At 49.5% G+C, this 15870-nt stretch overlaps 1 protein-coding gene across 1 annotated transcript; it reads left to right on the forward strand.

Moving 5' to 3' along the window:
• Nucleotides 1-9421: 9421 nt before the first annotated feature.
• Nucleotides 9422-12966, forward strand: LOC147572247 (T-cell surface glycoprotein CD1e, membrane-associated-like). The gene is made up of 6 exons (XM_086694534.1): nt 9422-9617; nt 9884-10180; nt 10823-11101; nt 11319-11597; nt 12006-12099; nt 12224-12966. The coding sequence occupies exons 1-6, from the start codon at nt 9482-9484 to the stop codon at nt 12396-12398; spliced, it is 1260 nt and encodes a 419-aa protein (XP_086550660.1). The 5' UTR covers nt 9422-9481; the 3' UTR covers nt 12399-12966.
• Nucleotides 12967-15870: the final 2904 nt, after the last annotated feature.

Here is a 15870-nt window from a genome sequence, read left to right on the forward strand (position 1 = left end):
GTGAAAACAAGACCAGTCTGAGAAGACTAAGGAGATGTGACATTGAATGCAGTGTGGCTCCCTGGATTGAAACTTTGAACCGAAAATAGAAATTAGTGGGAAACTTGGTGAAATCTGAGTAAATCTGTCCTTTATTAATTGGGAAATTAATTAGGTTAATTTCTCAGTTTAGGCAAATTTACGTTAGGCAGTTACGTAAGATGCTCATTTTAGAGGAAAACGGGTAAAAGATATATAGGAACACTCCATATGATCTTTACACCTTTTCATTAAATCTGAAATTATTCTGAAATAAAACATTAAAGAAAGTTCTAGTACAGTCTTAGGAAAGCCCTGAGAAATCCAGAGTTGAGTTCCTAAAGTATATTCACTGATAAGATGTCTTACACAAGTGTGTGTCTCATGAAATAGCACTTGCTTGGAGACTGTATATACCCTGGGTTATAAAAACTAAGAACAACTGAAAAAAAATTTCCTAAAGCATGACCAGTAAAAAGAAAAATTTAAATTAGAAATAGATGGACAACACATTGAATTAATTGGGACAAAAACCACACAAGTTGAAATTCAGTATTAAACCTGTTATTCAAGTATTTTGTCATTGGAGGGGTGCCTGAGTGGCTCAGTCAGTTGGGTGTCCAACTCTTGATTTTGGTTTATGTCATGCTCTCGCAGTCGTGAGATCAAACCCTGCATCAGGCTTTGTGCTGAGTGTGAAACCTAAGATTATCTCTCTCTGTCCTTGCCCCCCACTAACATGCTCTCTTTCTCTTTCTCTCTAAAATATAGGGGCGCCTGGGTGGTGCAGTCGGTTAAGCATCCGACTTCAGCCAGGTCACGATCTCGCGGTCCGTGAGTTCGAGCCCCGCGTCGGGCTCTGGGCTGATGGCTCAGAGCCTGGAGCCTGTTTCCGATTCTGTGTCTCCCTCTCTCTCTCTGCCCCTCCCCCGTTCATGCTCTGTCTCTCTCTGTCCCAAAAATAAATAAACGTTGAAAAAAAAAATTAAAAAAAAAAATAAATAAATAGGGGCGCCTGGGTGGCTCAACTGGTCAAGCATCTAACTTCAGCTCAGATCACGACCTTGTGGATTGTGAGTTTCAGCCCCGCATAGGGCTCTCAGTGCAGAGCCCACTGAGGATCCTCTGTCGTCCTCTCTCTCTACCCCTCCCTGCTCTCTCTTGCTCTCAAAAGTGAAAAAACATTAAAAAAAAAACCCACTAAAACAGGGGCGCCTGGGTGGCTCAGTCGGTTAAGCGTCCGACTTTGGCTCAGGTCGTGATCTCATGGTTTGTGAGTTTGAGCCCCACGTCGGGCTCTGTGTTGATGGCTCGGGGGCCTGGAGCCTGCTTTGGATTGTGTCTCCCTCTCTCTCTGCCCCTCCCCAACTTGTGCTCTGTCTCTCTGTCTCTCAAAAAAATAAATAAATGTAAAATAAAATGAAATAGCACTAAAACAATAAAAATATAAAAATAAGAATAAATAAATGAATGAAATTTTGTCATTGGAAGTGTTCATGAGCCTACTGAGAAGTTGTCCTGGCTGGAGATGGTCAGAGAAGCAGGAACGAAAGCAGGGTCACGAAAAACCAGCTTTATGCAATGGTCACTCTGTCTTCTACTCTACTTGACTAACTGTGCAGGGGGTGAAGAAGCAGTCATCGTTAGCTATAGACTATGAGATATCATGAACTTGGTGGTGGGGATGGAGAAATATAGGATGTTGTGGTGATGAATCCTCCAGACTCCTTAAATGAAGCACTGTGGTTAATGATTAAGTTTGGGGGTGATGTGGGGGGGGGTGTCTGGAGCCAACAGCCAAGAAAGAATTCTTGAAGACCTCTTTGGAGCAGAAAGGTGATTTTATTAAAGTGCAGGGACAGGACCCTTGGGCAGAAAGAGCTGCACTGGGGTTGTGAAGAGTGACTGGTTATATACTGTGGAGTTGGGGGAGGGAGAGGCCAAAGGGAAGCCTCCAGAAGGACTTTATTCTGCTAAAGAGGACTCATAGGATGCCAGGGGCCTTGCTATTATCAGGCTAAGGTTGTTTTCCCTTTAGGAAGGCATTAATATTACGACAGTAGGGGCTTCCTGGAGAAATGTTACGCTCTGCATTTGCCACAAGTATTTGTCAATGGGCCGCAGGTCAGAAGGAAATTTAACTTCACCTGCCATTTCCTTCTAGCCTTTGTTCCCACATCACTATGGAGGGGAGGGTGATGTTGGGGCTCTAGGAAACCGAGTCTATAAGTTCCAGGAGATTAGGCTATTGATAAGATTGCCTTTTTCTTGTCATTTACTAAGACATTTGCAAACTGATGGAGTCTCCTGCATGACTGTGATCTCTGTCAGTTAACCATTTGTTTTCTTTCCTCTCCTTTGTTGTTGGGCAGCTGGGAGTGCCGGAGGAATGTCATGTGTATCCCACCTGACGGGGAGGGTGTGCTAGCTCGTGCTTTGCCTTCAGCCTGCCTTATGGCCCCTCATCAGTTCCCATGCCCGTCTTCAGGGGGCTCCAGTTTGGGCTGAACAGTGGCAGGATTCAGGATTCAGATGTGAGGGGAAGGTCTTGTTGTTCTGTGCGCTGGACACCTTTGAATCATTGAAAGCCATAGCGATGTGGATAAAAACTGCAAAATCTTCCTTTGTACTTTAGACCCCAAAACTGCACTTTCCAGAGTGAAATCCGATAACGTGGCATCCTAGACAGCACAGAGCAGAACACGGCCATTGTGAAAGTAGGTCTATTAGAGACCACTGCTGTAAGATGTGCTTGGCATAACCTAAGACTTCTTAAGATGCATCAATAGAATGCAACTGAAAGTGCGGAGAAAGACAGATTTCCATTTGAAGTGAGCACTTGGAGGGCCTCACAGTGTACTGTCCTTTGGAGCATGTGAGCCCAGTTCGTGTCAATGGCCACCACTGTCTTGGCACATGACAGGTGGTGGCCGAGGGAGACGGGGCTGAGAAGCTTGCGCCCAGGCTTTCAAAATGTGGGGGCTACACGGACACATTGGTGAGCTCACAGAAAATCACCACCATGCTTTTGGGAGACCTGAAGGCACAGCACCAAGAGGTAAGGGCAGTGATCTGAGCCATGTGGATGAATACGGCCAGGGTCCTTTTCATGTCCTTTTAACTGCGGTTACCTGAGACAATGTCAGCTTCCTCAGTTCATGTGAATGGAATTGCTATCTAGGGGACTCTCTTTGAAAAAGAAGCAGACTCAGAGAGAAAATGTCCCTGGGCTTTAGAATTAGATTAGGGAGGAAAAGAGCTGTAAGCTATAAACCTCCTGGAAATTAGCCATCGGAAGGAGCTGGCTGTGTGGGCAGCTAGAAGATTAAGCGTTTGCTGATACCTTATAGGTAAAGAAGGCTCAGGAAAGGCTTAGCTAAGTGACCATCTAGGGCAGTCTGCACCCTGGTCCACCTTCCTCTTGTAGCTGGGACGGAAAGGCAGCCCCTCAGGATGGAAAGATGAGATTTTGTTACACAAAACTGTGGGTGGCGACAGACATCAGTAAGAATTGATGTTATTTTATACTTTCTGTCAACGTTTTCTTAAGTTTGCATTGCTGATTCCAAAATCACTGAAGTTGTAAATCAGACTTCTTTGCAGAAAAAACAGGAAGGTCATCAGATGTTGGCAGAGTTTCCAGAGTAGATTTAACATTTCCACAGATGTATTCCCAAATACTATTTTAAATCAGTTCTAGGTGATTCCCGCTGCTGCCCTCCAACCATTTTCTTACTTAGGAAGATTAATTTGTCTAGAGCCACATCTTACGGCTTCAAGGGAATGTTTCAGTTTGGGCAAGAAGGTTAACAAAAGGGATCTGGGAGTTTGAGGGACAGACTGAAGTGTAGGAGGGGAAATTTCTTCTTAAAAGGGACCTGGCCACAAACAGTAAGTGTTTTTAGTCAAAAACTGTGGTTACACACTAAGGAAATTTTGTCAAGCGAGGAGGAAATAATTATACCATTTTATATAGCCCCAAAATAAAATTAATGTTAGATATTTTTCCTGCGGAACTTATCTCCTGCATGATTTCTTTTTTTTTTTTTTTTTCAACGTTTATTTATTTTTGGGACAGAGAGAGACAGAGCATGAACAGGGGAGGGGCAGAGAGAGAGGGAGACACAGAATCGGAAACAGGCTCCAGGCTCTGAGCCATCAGCCCAGAGCCCGACGCAGGGCTCGAACTCACGGACCGAGAGATCGTGACCTGGCTGAAGTTGGACGCTTAACCGACTGCGCCACCCAGGCGCCCCTCCTGCATGATTTCAATTTAGAGGAAATCTCCTTGATAGTTTTGGTAACTGTTGTTGGATTGCTAACAGGAATTTACTTCTGCTATGCTCGGTCCATTGCTGTGACTTGTGGATTTGGTAACCCTCAAATTGCAGACTGGTTTGTGGTTATTTTCACCCATGTAATTGATGAGGTTCTGGAGTGGTGGTGGGGCCCCGAGCTGAGGGCCAACAAAGAATTCCTGAGATGTCCGTGGTGCAAAAAAGGTGATTTTATTAAAGTATGGGGATAGGACCCCTGGGCGGGAAGGGCTGCACTGGGGTTGGGAGGAGTGACTCATTATATACTATGGAGTTGGGGGAAAGAAAGGCCAAAGGGAGGCCTCCAGAAGGACCTTCATCTGCTAAAGAGGACTCTTACGATGCCTGGGGCCTTGCTGTGGTCAAGCTAAGGTTGGTTTCCCTCTAGTGAAGCATTAACATTAAGACCAGAGGGGGTTCCTGGAGAAATGTTACGCTCTGCATTTGCCACAAGTATTTGTCAATGGGCTGCAGGTCCTAAAGAAATTTAATTTCGCCTGCCATTTCCTTCTTGCCTTTGTTCCCCACAACACTATGGAGGGGAGGGTGATGTTGGGGCTCCAGGGAACTGAGTCTATAAGTTCTTGGAGATTTGGCTATTGATACGATCGCCTTTTTCTTGTAATTTACTAAGATATTTGTGAACTGATGGAGACTCCTGTCCCCCATGACTGTGACCTCTGTCAGCTAACCATTTTCCCCTCTTTCCTTTGTTCTTGGGCAGCTGGGAGAGCCTGAGGAATGTCACAAATCCCTCCTGGGGGTGGGGGGGGCTAGCTTGTGCTTTGCCCTCAGCTTGCCTTATGCTCCCTCATCATAACTGTGAGTTCCAGTGGGATATTGAAATTGTTTTATCTCTAACTTATTTTTGCTGCATTTTACTTTGTAAGTGATCCTAAAATCCCTCAAATTAGTACAGTTACTCATAACACGGGGGGTTGGCATGTCATTCTAACCTCTCAGAGGTAGATTTATTTGTATGAGTCTTTTTATTCACACTAAACTCTACCAGGACAAGGAGGTGATAACTTGCTTTCCTGCTCTTTTTTTATTTTTAATTTTTTTTAATGTTTACTTTTGAGAGAGAGAGAGAGGGGGGAGAGAGAGTGAGCAGGGGAGTGGCAGAGAGGGGGGAGACACAGAATCTGAAGCGGGCTCCGGTGGGGGGGGGGGGAGAGTGAGCAGGGGAGTGGCAGAGAGAGGGGAGACACAGCATCTGAAGCAGGCTCCAGGCTCCGAGCTGTCAGCATAGAGCTCGATGCGGGGCTCGAACCCAGGAAGTGTGAGATCTTGACCTGAGCCAAAGTCGGCCGCTTGACCAATTGAGCCACCCAGGCGCCCCGAGACTTAAAAGATCTTCTAAGACACAGATAATAACACTCATTAAATTTAACTTCAAGACATAATTTGAAAGAGGGACAGATTTCTAGACATCTACACCTCTTTGGATGGCAGCACATGGTCAGCAGGTTTTGTGAGGTCCGAAACCGCCCTGTGCAACAAGGCACACGCTGTGAGCCGCCCAGCACCTGCGTCCCGAGCCTCAGTCTCCACGTGCCCCAGACTCAACTGTGCACCTCCACACGGTCCGTCACACCTGCGTCGTCTGCCTTCGTGAATGGCACTATCTCCCTCCTCCCGATCACATCCCCGGTTTGGTTAATCCTGTCACCCCCAGGCTATCTCTATTATCCCCACGCCTCTCCATACTCACTCTTCCTGCCTGTGTTCAGGTCACTGACATCCTCTGCCATCGTGGTGGCCTCAGGCCCCGATACACTCTCCTGTGACTCTCATTGGGGTTTAGGGAATTTTCCTAAATGCCATTCAACGACATCCCTGTCGCATTCAAAATCCTTCCCTTGCTGGAGAAACAAGACAGATCTTCAGTGAGGCACACGTCATAGGGGCTTACCAACCAACGACTGCTGGCTTGGCTCCTTTTGCCCTTTGGTGCCCAGGCTGTAGTACCCACCTGTCTCATGGAACACGTTTCTATACATCTGTGTTGACGCTAACTTTCTAGTACGTGCTACTGTGTGGTAAGGCAAATACGCTCTTCATTACTATTTAGCAGAAATATGTAGGCTCTTACACTTAAAAAAATTTTTTTTAATGTTTATTTTATTTTTGAGAGAGAGAGACACACACACACAGAGTGTGAGTGGGGGAGGGTCAGAGAGAGAGGGAGACACAGAATCCGAAGCAGACTCCGGGCTCCGAGCTGTCAGCACAGAGCCCAAGGCGGGGCTTGAACTCACAAACTGTGAAATCATGACCTGAGCCGAAGTTGGCCGTTTAATCGATTGAGCCACCCAGGCGCCCCTAGGAGCTTACATTTTTATTTTTTAAGATAAAATGTATTAAAATTTGTTTAATGTCTATTTATTTTGGTGGGGCGGTGGGGGGCGGGGGAGACGGAGGGGCAGAGAGACTGAGAGAAAGAGAATCCCAATGCGGGACTCAAACTCACAAACCGTGAGATCATGACCTGAGCCGAAAGCAAGGGTGGGACACTTACCCGGCTAAGCCACCCAGACGCCCCTACGATAAAATTTAAAATAAACTTGTCAGATCCACCTGACTTTCCGTAGAACGAGGAGGCTGCTACTCAGATTACACCCCACCAATTTCCACTTTGCTGCGTTTGTGACGCAACAGATCTTCGGGGTTCTTGAAAGAACAAAGGAGCTGCTGATGGGGGGTCTAGTTACCCTTGTCCCCGACGGGCTTGTGCGGTGCCCCTGCGCCTCCCCGGGCAGACATGTGGCTCTGCTAAGAGAGCAGGTCCTGGGTCACTGTCCTACGACCAAGTGCTTCTCCAGCAGGAAGGCTCAAGAAAGCTGGTGTTAGGAATTCTCTGTCAAGTACGATCAAGTCCTGTGTTAGTTACCACATTTTGCAGACACATTCTTCCGGGTGTGTTGTGTTTCTTCCGCGTGTGTCTTAGGCTTGGCACGTTGAGCCCCTTTCTCTTGCTTTCTTTTTCGAAGGACTTTCAAGTTTCTCTTCGGAAGCTGGGCCTTTTCACCATTTTCCAGCATGATAATGGATTTATGTGTCTTCTCCTTACATACATTTTTTCAACATTTTAAGTGTCTCGGGACTAGGAGCTAAGAGTTCGTGCTCCCTGCCACTCGACGCAATCTAGTTTCCCATAAATGTCATGCTTTCCCCAACTTTTCTGACTCCATTTTGCATTGTGCTCTTGGCCAATAAGATATGATTTGAAATAAGCCTGTTTCTCTCTTTCTTTTCATCTCTCTGTCCCGGTTTTGGTGAGGGAATATGGAACTCGATCCTTTGATTATTACCAACTTTTTTCCTGAAATATTCCACGGAGGTGTTAAGTTTTGCAATCACGTTTTAAGCAATTGTTTAAAGTTCAGTATATATATATATATTTTTTTTTTTAATTTTTTTTTCAACGTTTTTTATTTATTTTTCGGACAGAGAGAGACAGAGCATGAACGGGGGAGGGGCAGAGAGAGAGGGAGACACAGAATCGGAAACAGGCTCCAGGCTCCGAGCCATCGGCCCAGAGCCCGACGCGGGGCTCGAACTCACGGACCGCGAGATCGTGACCTGAGCTGAAGTCGGACGCTTAACCGACTGCGCCACCCAGGCGCCCCTAAAGTTCAGTATATATTTTTAACACACTTTGACACTGGTATGTCTTGCATGACTTCTTGGGTCTTCCATTCAGGTTGATTGTGGTTTTACTCAGACAACTGGTTTTATGAAAGGAGTATGTGGCATATTTTTTGCGTTTTTGAGTGTTCAAATATGGGTTAACTTTGGCCTTGTCAGAGAATGGTAATTTACCTGAGTAAGAAAAAAAACTTTTGGGTGATCTTATTACCTCAGAGTTCTGAAGTATTTCCCCGTGGCCTTGCGTGTGACCTATCTGAAGCCAGGACGATTCTTCTATGAAAGTAGCGAGCATTTTGTCTGAAACTTTGCCAGATTTTTCTTCACCCTTAGAATTCAGAAATAATACCAGGATGAAAGGGGGGTGTGTGGGGGGGGGCCTTTTCCAATAATTGGCGACTATTCTCTGGACCTCTCTATAAGAAAAGTAGAGCCTTTAGGTTGCGTTTGTTTGGTTTCCTCCAAAGGACTTCTATCTCCAACATCTTTGTGCCTGGCACATCTCTTGGCCCCAGCTGGGCTCTGACACAAAGTCAGTTGGCGAATATAGGAAAACCAAACAGAGGAACAGAATTCCAACTGCCTCCAGGCTGCCCCAGCAAGCGTCAATGCAGGCAACAAAAACAGAGACCGCACACGGTAGTCAATTCTCCCAGTAACACGCCAGGCCCCTAGCGTTCCTTCCCTGCTCTCGTCAGACTCCTCCCAGGGATCACCAGTGCGCCCAGGCCATGAGCTGAGAGCCCTTCACACCCAGAGTGAGGCTTGCCACAGACCTGTAGACTAATCTGGAGTGTGGGAGGGCTCCAAGGCCCCTGTGTGTTCCCTCCAGACCCACTCACTCCCCAGTGCCAGGGCAAGCCCACCCTCAGACCCCCGTCAACAGCCACCGATGGTCTGATGGCGGAAGCCGAGCACGAGGGCCTTCTCTTAGGTTATTGGGTCGCCTGCATTGGCACTGATGCCCCTCTTCATGGTGGTGGTACAGCTGCACCCGAGGTGCCCTGTGTCTTCTGACACTGGCTTGAGAGGAGCGGAAGGTGGAGACAGAAAGGGAGAGCGGGCAGGGCAGCAAGAGGGGCGAGAGCAGACTGGAGAGGGGAAACCGGGGTTAATAGAAGATGGGGGTCGGGGTCATGAAGAGGGAGAAGCTGCAGCCGCAGGACAAGGGGCTGAAGGCCACGGCCGCTCAGATCACCTGCCATGCCCTCTCTCCACGGGGGGGACACAGAGAGCCCAAGTGTGGACTGGGTTTCTGCAAGGCCAGAAAGGTCTACGTTCTCCAGCGGGACCACAGGCTGCAGCCTGGAGTCCCGTGACAGTGGCTGTGCCCAGGGGTGGGGAACTCGGGGAGAAAAATCTGGAAGCCAGAGAGTGGCAGAGAGGGAGGGGAAATGAGAGGCCCGTGGGCCCACAGTGGGGAGGCGGGAGGGTTTCTCTGACAGGGAAGTGGGCAGAGGGTGAGGGTTGCCTGTGCGGGCGGCAGGGGAAGTCAGATGAAGGCGGGAGGGCCTGGAGGGCAGCGCCACCCGGGTCCTGCTGAGGCATCCTTCTCCTGCCGCGCCGCAATGCTGCTCCCGCTGCTCCTGACTTTCCAGGGACTTCTTCTCCACCATGCAGCAGGCACCGGGGGTAGGAAGGGCCCTGGGAAGACCCCGGGGGCCGGGGGCCGCAGGGTGACCTTCTGGGGGGCCCTGCGGGTGGGGCTTGTGCTCCCATAAGATGCCCTGGGCGTCGCGTGCCAGGCTGGCTCCTGACTCCTTCTCTTGCCCCACCTCGCTCTCTCCTTCTGGTTTTGGGGAGGGCTGGCTGGCCCGGGGAGCGGCTGGGGTAAGGGAGTGCGTGCCATCCGTGCAACGGTCTCCATCCCTCCCCCCCATCCCCATCCGCATCCCCAGCATCCCAGGCGCCCCGTCCCCCTGGTCCGGCTGCAGAGGAGCCGCTGTCCTTCCACGTACTCCAGGCCTCCTCGTTTGCCAACCACAGCTGGGCACACTCGCAGGGCTCGGGCTGGCTGGGCGACGTGCAGACGCACGGCTGGGACACGGCCTTGGACACCATCCGCTTCCTGTGGCCCTGGTCGCGGGGGAACTTCAGCACCCAGGAGCTGAACAACCTCCAGAGCCTGTTCCGGCTCTACTTCCACGGCTTCACCATTGAGGTTCAGGCCTTTGCACACGAGTTCCAGTTTGAATGTGAGTTCGGGGTTCCCAGCTGGGATTTGCCTCAAGGCTCCGGCCCCCTTGCAGAGGGGCTCCGACCTCCTCCGCCCTTCCAGACTTGTTCCCTATCCCTGCCCCCTCCCCCCAGGGGTGGGGGGGGGCTCATGCTCTCCCTTCTGTGCCCCCCCAGCGTATGCACCTGACGCCTTGCAAGGACACAGCCCGTCCCACCACCACACACACCTTTGCGTTCTGGTTCCTTGGATGGCTGTCTCCTTGTGATCTCCTGCCCTACACCCCTCCCATCCCCACCCCCCACCCCCCACCCCCCAACCTCAGAAGACTTTCCCAGCCAGAACTCTGCCCTCTTTTCTCTCTGGCCTGAGAGTCCACCAGGCCCGGGTGTATCTAACCCCTTCCAAGGGAGCCCTCCCAGCCCAGCCCCCAGCTTCCAGCACCTTCCCATCAGGCACCTGCACGTTCGTCATTCCTCAAGACCTTCTCACCTTCGCGTTTTCTTCCCACAACTGCCTTCCCTTCCCCGACCCAACTCCAGTGTGCCATGTGATTCCCCAGCAGAGTCCCCTTCCCTTGAATCCCTTTACTTCCAGACAGCTTACGCTTCCTCCCTGGGACGCTTTCCACATAGATTCTGTCCTCCTTGTCCGCCCCCAGACCCCTTCGAGCTCCAGGTGTTAGCTGGCTGTACATGGCGCGCTGGGAAGCCCTCGGGAAGCTTCTTCAACGGGGCCTACCAAGGCTCAGACTTCCTGAGTTTCCAAGGAAACTCCTGGCAGCCATCTCCAGGAGCGGGGAGTCGGGCTCAGAAGGTCTGTGCCGTGCTCAACCGCTACCGAGATATTAAGGAGATCGTGCTGAGCCTTCTCAGCCACACCTGCCCCCGGTTTCTGGCGGGAATCCTTGAAGCAGGGAAGTCCGAGCTGGGACGACAAGGTGAGCATCCCCAGGGCTTAGAGCTTCCTATGGGACTTTGCACTCTTTACCGTCCCTTCGAAACATATGACAAGAGGCTAGAGAGTGGGCTATGTGGGGTTCAGGTTGTTTCCCAGACGAGAGAAGGAAGTGATCAATCCACCCGCTACGACCACTGAGTCGCTCAGCTCGGTCCCAGGTGCCCCCTAAGATCCACGTCTCCTCCTCTTCTCTCTAGTGAAGCCCGAGGCCTGGCTGTCCACTGGCCCCAGTCCCGGTCCTGGCCGTCTGCTCCTTGTGTGCCATGTGTCCGGCTTCCACCCGAAGCCCGTGTGGGTCATGTGGATGCGGGGTGACCAGGAGCAACGGGGCACCCGGCGAGGCGACGTCCTGCCCCACGCTGACGGCACGTGGTATCTTCGGGTGACCCTGGACGTGGCGGCCGGGCAGGCGGCCGGCCTGTCTTGCCGAGTCAAGCACAGCAGCCTAGGAGGCCAGGACATGATCATCCACTGGGGTGAGAAGGAGCTGGGGCCTGGCTGGGAAGTGACGGTCGTCCCCGGGGCTGCTGAGTGAGGTGCTTGGGAGACAGGTGGGGACGCCACGCACAAGAGAACAGAAGCAGGAGGATGGACCCAAACACGGGCCGAGAAAGGCTGCTGTTAAATTGCAAGCAAAATGGAAGTGGAGGATTTGAGGCACTGAAGAGACAAAGAAGGACCTGGCGATTTGGGGGAAGGGCTGTGGCAGGGCGATGGGGGCACAGACGTGGGAGGAGCTGAGTTGAGAGCTCCAGAAAATGCAGAGGGAAGTTTCAGGAAGGACCGCGCCCCCGCGGCCCCGTGGAGTGGGTGGCACCCACGGTGGCCGCCGCATAGAGAACCTCGCGGCCTGCGACTGACGTCCCTGTTTTACCCCCAACGAGGTGGCGAATGGGCCCCGTTGACACTGATGTGTCTCGCCGTGCTGGTCACCCTGCTCCTGCTGCTGGTCCTGCGTTCCCGGCTTAAGAAGCTCAGGTGGACCTCTTCTTCTCCTGCTGTCTCGTCCCCTTCTTGTCAACCCATTCTTCTTGCCCCCATCCTCCCCTCTTTCTCTCGGATTTCCCTCCATCGGGATCAATACCCCCTTCCTGTCCTACAGCTCAAATGGCAAAGCCGTGGCGCCCAGTGCACCCAGTCCTGACTCCGCCGCAGCGGCCAGCGCCCGGGGACCCGGAACTCCTGGACGCCAGCTCCACGTGCCCCAGGAATCCTGGATCAAGAACAGACTTTTCAAGAAGCTGAAAGCAAGCCTAAACCCCCTCTGGCAACGTTAGCTTTCCCTCCCACAGAAAACCCGTTTCTGCTGCTTCTTACGCATGGTTCATACCTATAAACAAAGCATAATTTTGATTAAAAAAGGCTTATAGTGGCGGGCATCTTGACCCCTTCACAAATCTTTATTTTATTTTATGTTTTGCTTTTTCCCGTCTGCCAGCAATATCTTTTTCTGCATTGGCCGTGTCTTCATTGCTTTGGATTCTTCGAACTCTAATTGAGAAGCTTCTTTCTCATGGAAGTTTCCCTAGATTGCCCAATTGAAAGATCTTCCAAGATTGGAAACATGGACCCAAATACGTTCATCTCTTCCTGCTCTGAACAGTGATTACTGAGGCTTTTGCTTTCCTGTTTTTTGTTTTTTGTTTTTCTCAGTTGCTTGAAAGCAGGATACAGGTGTTTGTACTGGTACCTGTGACCAAAATTCAAGGCCTGCTCCGTGGGCGTTGCAGTCTTGAAATCCTTAGTAAAACTTGGAGAGACTGTATTTTCATTTTGTACTGGCCCCACAAATCATGTAGCTGGTTTAGAGCAAGATGTTTGTCAGTAAATGTTGATTGAAATGAATCCATTGTCAAGTTGAATGATGCTTTCTTAATCTATTCCCCTTTGACATCACTGCATCGCCTGGCCGTGTTCTTATTAAAACTCCTTCTGTCTCCCTGTGTCTCGCACCAAAGCTGAGGGAGGCAGGCGAGGGCTCCAGACTTCACAGTGATTGGGGTGTCTGTGCGTCTTCAGAGATTTTTCAAGAAAATAATAACACGGGAGATGTCTCCCGTCAGAATGAGGGCGGGGCTGGCCTGCGGTTCCCATTTCTCAGAGACTGTGTTGTGACTACGTGTGTCTTCGTGTTGTATGTACCCAGGGAAGAAATTCCTACTTTGAGTGGTCGGTCAGTAAGAGGACATGGGGACCAAGGATGGGCAGAGCCAAGGTAGAGAAGGAAGAGAGTGATCAGACACTACGTGTTTAGTTTTCTTTATTAGTTTGGTTTATAATTATTGTCATTGTTATTTACAGTTTTCCCCTCACTTTTTAAAATATGGATTTTAAAATTATCTACTTACTTTGAGACCCCTGTGGCCGAGCCTGTTGGGATGCGGGAAGCTGTTCAGGCACTGAGTTCACGCAGATGTCCGGCCGACACCTTCCCATAGGTAATTGAGCAGATTGTGCAGATTTCTTAGTGGACACGTGTCTCTCTTTATATGGGGCATTTTCAAGTTAAGAGACAGGGTTCTGTGACCCTGTGCCCAGGCTGTACTCTTACCCATGAACAAGGTCTCAGGGTCAGGCCATCACCTTCTGCATCGCATGCTCAGACGGCTTATACACCAAGTGTCTGGGGAGGAAGGCAGAATTTTACAGGGCTGTTTGGAGCCCTCTGTGATGAACTTCAAGTTTCCCTCACGTGGCAGAAGGCCATAGGCAGTGGCCTCTATTGAAACGAAGAGGCTCATGTAAGGACTTGTCAGTTTCTAGCTCAAGTGCACGGTGCAAATAAATATACAGTAAAACCTTGGATTGCTAGTGACTTGTTCCACAAGGTGAGCAAACATTTCTGATAAAGTTTAACTTGATAAAAGAGTGATGTCTTGCAATATGAATAGTACAGGACGCCACAACGTCACATGATTACAACTGAGCCATTGGTTCTTGAAATTCACTTTGATATACAAGCGCTTTGGATTACAAGCATGTTTCTGGAACATATTATGCTCTCAAACCAAGGTCTTACTGTATTTCCGATATTTCCTATCTGGGAGGACTACTCCCCACTACTCTAATTTTGTGGTCACAATAATTCTTCAACTCCTATGATGCCTCGAGCTAACTTGCCTGGCCTCTCACCCGATCTTCACCCAACTGTGTGTTGTGCCTCCGTGACACATTTCTTCTTTCTGTCCTTCCCTTGAGCCAAGCTTTATCTCAGCCCAAGGCCATTATAGTTACTCTTTCCTCCACCCGGGACATTCTTCATTCACCGTGATCTCCTACGGATGATTTTGGGACAGCTGTTGGCTCTGAGCTCAAGCATCGCCTTCATGGAGAGGACTTCTGCGGTCAGTGTGGTCAAGGTGGCCACTCTATCTCCATCACATTCTAGTTGAACATTCTTTATTTGTTTTGAATACTGGAGTTGGCTGCAATTCTCTCATTTGCTTTTAGGTACTTAGTGTCCTTTCCATCTAAAATGTGAGCACTGTGACATCATGTGTATTATCTGTCTTGATCACATGTGTGTCACAACGCCTAGATTGTAGCTAGACATAGAGTGGGAGACTAAAATTATTTTTGTTGAGTGAACAAATGGTATAAACTTTGGCTTTCCAGGAAACATCTTAGAGATGCCAGTTCCCTATTTTGGCCATAGGTTTTCAGGAACTGACATGTTTCCATTGTGCTGGTGTCGCTGAAGGATGCAGATTGATCATTGATATTGTGCAAATTGATATCGTGGTAAGATATATTACATATTGTGGCAATACGGTCACTGGAAGCTCTTTCTTTCGGGTTATTGTCTTTATAAGTGTGGCTAGACCCTAAAATGCCGATAGAAAGGAAGGAAGGAAGGAAGGAAGGAAGGAAGGAAGGAAGGAAGAGACATCAGTAAATCTGGTCAGAGTCCTTTATACTGTAGGCAAAGACCCCCGTTAACCACAAAGGTTTGCTCTGGGTTTCTCTGCTGCTGAATTGTAGTGAGGCTGAGGGAATCTCTTAGGGAAGGATGATTGTGGAGCACAGCACTTTTCAGGAAACTCTGGGTTCCTGAACAGGATACCCTAACATGTCCTCGCTCTACTTCTCACAAGATACTGTAGTTGAGAAGTGAGTGTAGATTTGGGTGAGGCACAAGATATACCCCCAAAGAAGATGGATCTGGGCCACCTATACACATGCATCCTCTTCCCCCAAATTGGTATAAGTAGGTTCAAAGAGGGCCCTGAGGGTGGCCACGTGGCCAGAAATGCCAGGATTTAGGGAAGGTTTAAGGGTTGGTTCAGGAGGTTGTCAGAAAATCTTTGTGTCATCCCGTGGTGTAGACCTTTGGGCTGGGTAGTTTAATAGAATTTGAGCTACAGGGTGAGGATCTAGTTAGTATCCAAGACCAAAGTGTGCCACTAAATCACCCCAGACGAGAGTTGTCACCTAGTACTGTTAACCATGTCATTCTGGCTGAAACCCCGGGACATAAGCTTATTTCTATAAAGGGCCAGGGTGGTGTTTTCAACAGTTCAGGATAACACTTTCCATCCCATGAGCTATGAAACCAGGAAGGAAATCTGCTTTGCTGTTGGTACAAACCAGAGCTTACTGTATTCTGTTATGCACACAAATGCAGTAGAAACACTAGGTGATCTTTTGAAAAAAGAAAATGAAGGCGCTACTCTGGGTTGTTACTGACTTCTCCAGAAGTGGTAGCGATTGTTGGAGCTTCAGTAGGACGGGAGGGATCGGTACATGCTG

Source organism: Puma concolor, chromosome E4 (assembly GCF_028749965.1).
Source record: "Puma concolor isolate L17-30 chromosome E4, mPumCon1.1.hap2, whole genome shotgun sequence".
In the NCBI taxonomy this organism is placed as follows: Eukaryota; Metazoa; Chordata; class Mammalia; order Carnivora; family Felidae; genus Puma; species Puma concolor.

Coding starts and splice junctions, on each gene's coding strand:
- LOC147572247 (XM_086694534.1), top strand. CDS start 9,482: ATGAAGGCGGGAGGGCCTGGAGGGCAGCGCCACCCGGGTCCTGCTGAG. Junction 9,618..9,883: donor CCATGCAGCAGGCACCGGGG/GTAGGAAGGGCC, acceptor CCGCATCCCCAG/CATCCCAGGCGCCCCGTCCC. Junction 12,100..12,223: donor TCCCGGCTTAAGAAGCTCAG/GTGGACCTCTTC, acceptor CCTGTCCTACAG/CTCAAATGGCAAAGCCGTGG.